General features: G+C 34.1%; 1 protein-coding gene across 14 annotated transcripts; it reads left to right on the top strand.

Annotated features, from left to right (window-relative positions):
- Nucleotides 1–1,920: 1,920 nt before the first annotated feature.
- On the top strand, nt 1,921–5,474 carry LOC112295300 (uncharacterized). Of its 14 annotated transcripts, none has more exons than XR_016498158.1 (4): nt 1,921–2,338; nt 2,571–3,326; nt 3,934–4,998; nt 5,270–5,474. XR_016498158.1 is itself a non-coding variant. In XM_090244155.1 (3 exons), exons 1-2 carry the CDS (start codon nt 1,936–1,938, stop codon nt 3,281–3,283), a joined length of 423 nt encoding a protein of 140 aa, XP_090100281.1. In that variant the 5' UTR covers nt 1,921–1,935; the 3' UTR covers nt 3,284–3,326; nt 3,934–5,151. The 14 variants fall into 14 exon arrangements, 3 of the variants coding, with proteins under 3 accessions (XP_090100281.1, XP_024402439.1, XP_090100282.1); XR_016498159.1 differs by having other exon boundaries at nt 5,276–5,474; XR_016498157.1 differs by having other exon boundaries at nt 3,264–3,326; nt 5,276–5,474.
- Nucleotides 5,475–8,675: the final 3,201 nt, after the last annotated feature.

An 8,675-nucleotide genomic window follows, 5' to 3' on the forward strand; every position in this document is an offset into this window, starting at 1 on the left:
TTGATTATTATGGCTATTATTCATATATATATATATATATAATTATTTTTTGATAGATAAACATAAATTGAATATGTATATATATATATATATATAATTATTTTTTGATAGATAAATATATATTGGATATATATATATATATATATATATATATATGTGTGTGTGTATATATATATATAGGAAAATGTTAAAATGATCCACCCATTTACTAAATCGATTTACTCTATTATAACCATCATTAGAAAAATGGATCATTTCGACAAACTATTATTACAATCATGGTCCTCATCCGGACCCCCTTTGTTCCCAATCCATGCTCCTTCTATTCCAAGCCTTCTTCATCTCAATCCTCCGTTCTCCTCTTCCAATTCCTCGTTCTCATTCCAACCCTTCATTTCCCTCCCTCCATTCTTAGTTTTTACTCCAATCCCCTATTCTTAGTTCTCACCTCAACCTCCCTAGTTCTCCACTATTGGGTGGGTCAATTTAATATACAGGTGGGTATTTATATACATATAAATATATATACATATATATTAGACATGAATACATGATCTTACATTGATTGTTGAATTTGTAATTTTTATTTTATTTTATATGTTTTACATAGATCACAAAAATCAATACAAAAATATAATAATACATTGGAAAGATCTACTTCAAATCTTCATTGAATCAATTTATTTGTTAATCAAAACTTTGAGGTATATAAAGGTAGTAGCTTGATTGTAAGATTTGTGTCTATTAAAATAACATCAATGTCTAAGAAGGATGTAGTTGCAAGTAATATATGCAAAATTTCAGCAATTTTTTTGTATTTCATACCTATTCTTTACTTTTGATATTTTCAGAATATTATAATTTCTTCATATTGTATTGTAATTATAATCTCTTTAGCAAAATTTCCAAAGCACTTAATATTGAACAGATCTTCAATAGTATTTTTAACATAATCTGATTCACTAAACTTAGAGAAATACAAAAATGAATAATAGCTATCTGGACCAATCAATTGAACAATACAAATTTTGTAATTTATTTAATGTAATTGGGAATATCAAACCATGGATTACTAAATTATTACTTATGAAGGACAAATTGATAAAATAAAATTCACATATTAGTGTATTGGCAATTTTATGTATGCAATTATGAGTTTATATATGAATGTATGTATATATGTATATACAGAAGTCATTGGACCTAATGTCTTAAAAATAATACAAATACAACTTTTTGCATGACTAAGACTAAATTTTTCACCTAGATGTGAATTTTGTCAGAAGCAATCAAGAAAAGCTTAAGTATAATGAACAGAAAGTAAACAAATAAATGTAAAAACAACATGTTCTACGAATAGCAGGCAAAACAAACAACTGTAAACAATCTAGAAACCCCAAATTAATTATTCAGTCACATGGTACAATCACAGCACGGACACAAGAAACGTTGGCAACAAGAGAATGTGCAGCAATCGAAGAGAAAGCATGTTTGAAACAAGATCCACTCACAAAAAGACGAGAGGTTTTTCAGTGGAAAACACTGCATCGGAGTAAAGCGTCAATTACGACACCAAACTCAGGAAACCGAAAAACAACCCACACAACAAAAAATTACAAAATAAATAAAAATAGAAGCCTGATAGGGCTGTGCAGTGCAGGCCTTGCCTTTTTTTTTTTTTTTTCTGAACTGCACATTGGCGCACCTTCATCCATCCACCTCATCAACGATTGAAGACTCCGAACGAATGAAATGCAGGAGGGGAACGTACGAAGCGAACGCACCTAGGGAACACATCAATGGAACGGATGGATGAGACGGACAGATGAGAACAAGACGGATGGAAAAATGGATGAATAATATGGATGAGAAAGGCCATAATCCGGGCTGTGCAGGAGGTGGGGGGGGGTGTGTGCAGGGAAGGAAGGCTGGGCGATGGAGGTGGAGGAAGGGGGGCGTTGGTGGGAGGGAAGCGAGGACGGGCGAGAGCATTCATTACGGCGGAGTGAAATTTTCCACCACCACTGCCACTTCCAGGACTACCGCACAATTATCACCAACAACAGCAGCAGCAGCAGAAGCAGCAGAAGACGAAGCAGGAGGAGGAGGAGGAGGGGGAGGAGGAGGGGGAGGAGGATCATCACCATTCATCACACATCGTTTTCCTACCGCAGGGGGGTGACCCAAATAATCGTGGCCCCCTCGATTGTCTACAACCCTCACCCTTCACCCATACCCCCACCCTCATCCCCCCCCGTTTCTGTTCTGTTGCACTGTCGCTGCGGCATCCGAGGATTGTCGAAACCAGCCAGGATTGGAGTGGGGAAAAAAGGACCAGGTATGAGACCTTTGCCGCTAGCTGATGATACTGCTGCGGCTGTTGCGTTGCTTGCAGCTTGCACGTCTTGTATCTCTCTCTCTGTCTCTCTCTCGCTCTCTTCCCCACGTGGGTTCGCATCACACCATGATTCCGAGCAGCGCAGGGTTTTAAAGTAGACCATAGCGTAGAAACCTTTTATTTGTTTGCTTTATTTATTTGTTTATTTATTTGGTTTTTTGGTTTGTTTTAGGGCTGCTCCGTTCGAAGTTCGTGTTGTGGAGGGTGCAGCGGATTAGGCTGTCGGGTAGAAAGCTTGATGTTTTGGGATAGTGGGTTTTGGACATATCGATGAGGTGACGCAGGGACCAACTCTGCAGAATTTCGTGATGTCGAAATGAGTTTGAAGTTCCCGAGAAGAGGCTGTGAAAGTAGCCGCCGTTTTCTAGGGTTCGTGTCTTTTAGTGTCTGTCTGGAAAGTTTTCTACTTTATCCACAGCTTGGAAGTTTGCTCTCGGTCGACTTTGGTTGATAATCGGAGTGGTGATGCCAGACTGTTAATTTTAAATGTTTTAGAAAATTTTGGGCCTAAACCTGGTCTGGTCGAGTTTGTTTGTCCTCTCTTATTAGGATTGCGTGGTATAGATTGAACGGTATGGAGCTTAGCTCTGGTTGTTTAACATAGGTTCTTCTTATATATATCGATACTAGCGTTTAGACAGATGGAACAACTCAGATTGCGGGAGAGTTTACTGAGTTGGTACTTTGATACTGGATATGGATCGTTCATATATTGTCCTGATGTCGTTATTTGCTTTAGAGGACGTCGACAGACTTTCCAGCAGATATTTCTTTTATCGTTGCGTCTTTGCTTGGATCCTCAATGACGGTGCATGTTGTTGCCTGTTGCGTGCTTTGGCTGCTGTTTCGTCATTACTTGGAGCAGATGGTTTATTACACATGTAACCTGTGACGGGTAGTAACAGATATCATACGATTACATGATGAGGTGAGCATGAAGTGTAAGTACTCACTTTCATGATTCGATAGAACTCGAATGGTTATGGATCAAAACAATTAGATTTTAGTATTAATAACAGCATCTACTTTCAACGTATTGATTATGAAGTTCCTCTTCTTTGCTCGCAATATTTGTATTTAGATGCTTCCCGGTACATTTTAGATTCGTTTCAAGTGCGAACAGATGTTTAAGTTGAAGTATGATTAGAACATTTGTGTTGAGGGGCTTCACGCATCAAGATACGCCTTGCTTACAGAGCTATGTGGTTTAAGGTCACTTACACGATGATGCAATAGCAAATATAAAAGGAGTATATCAGCTTCCTGGTTGTAGCAACATGCCATGGAATTTATTACTGCCCCATACAATTTGCTTAGTATTTCTTGCTTTCCAGTGAATTGAAACACCGTTTTTATTTGAGTTATTTTCGCCTTTTCTGTTGAAGGACCTATGAAGTGGTCTTGTGTAAACACTAGTGTAACCTTTACCTGTGTCATCTTTTGTGAGGTGTAATTGGTTGGATTACAGAACACACTGTCCAAAGATTGTTGATTCTTATTGCCCATGCAATGGTCTGGGTGGGATTGGGTAACAGCTTTAGCTGCGAGGTGTTCTCAGGCAAGTCCAACAGCCTAGCTTGACAGGGATCGGCCTGGACGCGTCTTTCAAGCACGAAGGAGAGACGGTTGTACTCATCAAATTTTGGATCTACAAAGGAGCATCCTGGAGAGTGGATCCGCATGTATGTTACTGCATATAGGCGGCTGAAGTTCCAACTTCGCAGCTTGTAATCTGACATTGTAGAGAGAATACGTCTCTGGGTGTGCTCAGACATTTGTGCTTGTATTGTAGGGTTTCGTCCCCTGAAGACCACGTGTGATAATAGAGTAAAGCGTTGGATAGCTGACATGGCCACAGTGTTTTCAGATGAATTGTATAATGACGAGGTTGTGAGCCAGTCAGAAAATGCAGAGAGGTCTATTGGATCTCTTTCGGATGAACTCTGGTTACGTGTGTTAAGGGTGGGGGTAGATGGCGGCTTCCTAGATCATAAGGATTTGTGCTCTTTGTCCTGTGTTAGCCATCGGCTCTCTCGTCTCTCCTCTTCTGACTCCGTTTGGCAACGTGCATTCCATCGAAAGTTTGCACCGCCGTCGGACGAAGCTTCTAGTTACGCCAGTGGGGCTAAGCGGAAAGGCCAGTACGTTGGCGCCACACCACTCGAGTCGAAGAAGCGGAAACACTCTACCCATGGAAGTCGTCACAGATCACTTAGAAGCAGACAAGTTGTTGTACAGTCTTGAGCACAACTACTTGTTCAACCTTGGATAGGGTTGTCAATTCTCTTTTGATAGATTCTCTTTTGTATTCTATGTTCAAATGGACCACAGTTAGCCAAAGTGCCTCTCTCAAGTTTTTTTTATTTATTTTTTATTTTTTATTTTTTTAATAGTGTACAAAGCCAGGTAGTTGTTCTAGTATTTTCATGCACCTGTTTGGAGTACAAGTCTTAAGCAAGAACAGCTTCAGTATCAACTCTTTGGGGGTCCTTGGAAGAGCAGTCTGAACTCCAGCACTTGTCATGTGGTGAGTGGTTTGAATTTTTTTCGCAGCAGGAGTCGAGCTTTGCAGGGAGCCTTCATGTCCTGCCACACTGAAGGTGATATAGGACATTCCTTCCTGCTGATCTTGAGAACCAGGAGCTTAGGTTGAGTAAAACAAACAGTGGTAATGATGCTCCTTGGGCATTTCTATGGCTTTGTAAATAGGAATACCGTTTGCTCCTTTTAGCAATGATCGGTTTTTGGATTGCTATCGTCTGATTGGTCAGTTGCCTGCATAAGCTGTTGGTTTTTGTCTCTATTTTCTGGTGCCTCAGCAAGAGAGATGCTTTGTAAGCTCATAACTCATGTGGACACTTTTTGAATCAGCTGCAGCTTTGTGTGGTCCCTATGTCGTGCTTTCATCGATGGATATTTTCCAGGGACGTGAGTAAAGCTGAGAAACCATCAGGTTAGGACAGAATTTTGTGGAGGACACCTCACATTGCAGATTCCGGTGTTGCTCATAGTCCACTTTATTATGGTTAGTGTACTTGGCCTTAAACAATTCAATAAAGAAGTGGAGCTCAGGCTACACACTCTTGGTCGTGGTGGGGAATCATCCTGAACTGCAGCGTGTTTTCATACTAGCGTTACAATTCGTCACTAACAAGAGTGAGTCACGCCATTCCCAGCGTGCCGCGTGACAGAGTGGCTCCTGGCAGGTCAACAAATGGTGTAGGAGAGATATGCTTAAAGCTTACTCTTCTACCGAACCCATTTTTATAGTGGGGCACCTGCCATTTTGGACACATGCTAGTGACTCAACTGCAGGAAAAATGCCTGCCTGTAGATTCTAGTTCTTTGTACTTTTGTGTGACACTTGTCTTCTGTTCATAGTGGCTTTCCATGAATATTAGTGGTAACTCTTTGCAATGCAGAGCAACTAGTAGTTGACAAAAGTACACATATTCGAGTTCTACACAAGATAGCAGACTATAGTAAACTTCCCGCCTGTAAATTAGTTCGAGGCCATTTCTAAGCCGAGGTTGTAGATAAATAATTGTGTTTGTTGTAATTTTTACCAATCATTTGAAAACTTTGTATTACAAATCTATTTTAAATATACATTTCATAAAATTGGTTAATTAAGCAAGTACAAAGAGTTATTACCTTGGAATTAGTCATGTGAATAAAAACAAAGTAGATGTCATCCTACAATTCATCAATGCTTATTTTCATCTTTCATAATTTGGCTTGTGGATTTTCCTCAATTATGACATAAGCATGTTAATACCATGGTTCAATTAATGCACTCAGTTCTTGATTTGTGTAGTTAATTTCTAAATTTTATATCAAAGAATCAAGCTAAGTTTCAAACAAATTTATAATACTAGATTTAAAAGTATTAAGGTTTTATTTTTATAATAGAAATATATTATTTTAATCGTTCTATAGTATATTTCAACACTTGTGAGGTAATAAAACACTTACTTATGACTTAGTATTGTTCTAATTATGCCTAATATTTAAAACTTATTTAATATTGTCATGCATGAGATAACAAGAATAAAGGATGGAATAACACCAATGCAATTCTAGATTTTTATTTTATTTTATTTTATTTTATTTATTTTTTTAGTGGACCTAATGCAATAAAATTAATCTTTATAACAACCAACAACAACTACATCTAGATAACGAGATAAAAAGAAATTGGTGGGAGTTCTCTTAATAATCTTAACAATTTGCATTGGATTTTTTATAAAAAAAATTTATGACATTTGAAGAGCTATAATATAAATTACATAAAATTTTGATAGAAAAGGTTTAAATTAAGAAGTGTCAATAGTCAAATAGACTTGTCATTAACTTCTATTCATAAAGATTTAAAATCCAAACATTTCAAGTTATGTTTATTTGCATTTTACTTGGTAAAATTGTCCTTTACAAAAAATCAAATGTATTAAACATATACTTATATTAAAATTGCAAAAAATAAAATATAGCATTGAATAAAATATTGATATAATTTTTTATAAATTGTAATATAAATTTAAGAATTTTATGCTAAATATATATAATTATATTAATTTTTTTTGTGAATTATAAAAATTATCATTTCATTATTACTTTAAGTAAATTATAAGACATTAAATCTTTATAATACAACAAATTTTATATTTTAATATATATTTAAAATTCATCTTTCTATTTTATAGTTATTCCATTTGTATGACACTTTTAAAAATCTAGATAATCTTTTGAAATATTATTAAAGTACTTTATAAGATGCTCCAAAAAACTACAAAACATTCTAAATTACCACTAAGATGCATGTATGCTATAGAATTCTTTCTAGGTTTTATTTTAAATTTATTACAATTTATTTTAGAATTAGATGGAAAATTAGTAATAAATATGTAATAAATTTCTTGCTCCTAGTTTAATTTCAAGAATCTTTTGTCTTCTTATCTTTAAAATAGTTATTCCAATTTCTTCTCGAATATACATATTTTTGTTTTTTTTTATTTTTCCATCTTTCTTTGAAATGTATATATATATATACCATGTGGACAATATGTGTGACATGTGGCAAACATGTTGGCCAAGTTTTCAACCTACCAATCACCTACCAATATATATAAAGTCAAATCCACATCTATATAATTTAAAAAATAAATTCCATTAAGATATAAACTTATTTTTGTCTAATTATATTTATTTATACTTTTCAAAGTAACTATACTAATAATTACAAATATCAATGACATTATTCTGCCTTCTAAGTAGTAATTTTTATAAGGAGCAATCAAATTGCTTCAAAAGTTGACAAAATCTAAGATTTGTTAAATGATGTTGGCAACAAACTTTGTTCTTTGTTATGCACAAAGTGCTTTAAACTATTGATAATGTCCAATATAAGATCAAGAAGACCATCCAATTATTTGATCATTGTTAAGGTCTTCATAACAACATTCAAACAACATATTTTACATTCTTTTAAGTGTAGTATCCACCTCCAATAGTATCACTAAGCATTAAAAGTCTCTTTCAAGATTGTAGTACCAAATACATTATAACTTGCCATCTATTTATGGAAGAACATGTTTCTCTTAAGGATCTTTATTACAATTATAATGTTATCTAGATTAAATTAATCTAAATATTTTATAATATAATTTTTCAAATTACAATTCTTAAGATGAATATGTAGGTTGTTGGTTCTCCATGCTTGCAAGAAAGTTTTATAAGTTGATTCTAAAAATAAAAATCTCCTTCATTTATACTATCTTATTATTAAGGCTCAATAAGAGATATGTAGAAAATATGATATATCTTCATTGAGATTAGTAGATGTAATTGATATATAATTGGATTTATTTTTTTATTAATAAAAATAGTCAAAACCTAAAATATTCAAATTTATTATTAAAGCAATTAGTTTTAAAAAAGTAATTCTATCTTTTCACCAATCTAAAATTAAAATTTACAATCTAATAGATATTTACATTGATATTTTTTCATCATTGATTTTTTTTTAATTATACCTTAATTGTTATATATAACATCAATAAATAATTTGAAAATTCTTTTTCTATAAGATTATTAATTTTAGAAAAGTTAAAAATATTAAATTGTGGATGATATCCATAGTTACCATGATCATTAAATAAAAGAATGTATTGTATTATTGGAAATAACTTTGTCAATAGTAAAAAGAAATTTTTAATTATTTTCATGGTAATTGATGATATTTTGTAAATATTTCTTTAATATTTAATTCACTTTTTTT

The sequence above is a fragment of the Physcomitrium patens genome, chromosome 18, assembly GCF_059467195.1.
Source record: "Physcomitrium patens ecotype Gransden chromosome 18, ASM5946719v1, whole genome shotgun sequence".
In the NCBI taxonomy this organism is placed as follows: Eukaryota; Viridiplantae; Streptophyta; class Bryopsida; order Funariales; family Funariaceae; genus Physcomitrium; species Physcomitrium patens.

Bases quoted from the DNA above. Each gene is read 5' to 3' on its own strand.
- LOC112295300 (XM_024546671.2), top strand. From the start codon at position 1,936: ATGGAGGTGGAGGAAGGGGGGCGTTGGTGGGAGGGAAGCGAGGACGGG. The intron at 2,339-3,933 runs GTATGAGACCTT...ATTGGGTAACAG, and splicing joins AGTGGGGAAAAAAGGACCAG to CTTTAGCTGCGAGGTGTTCT.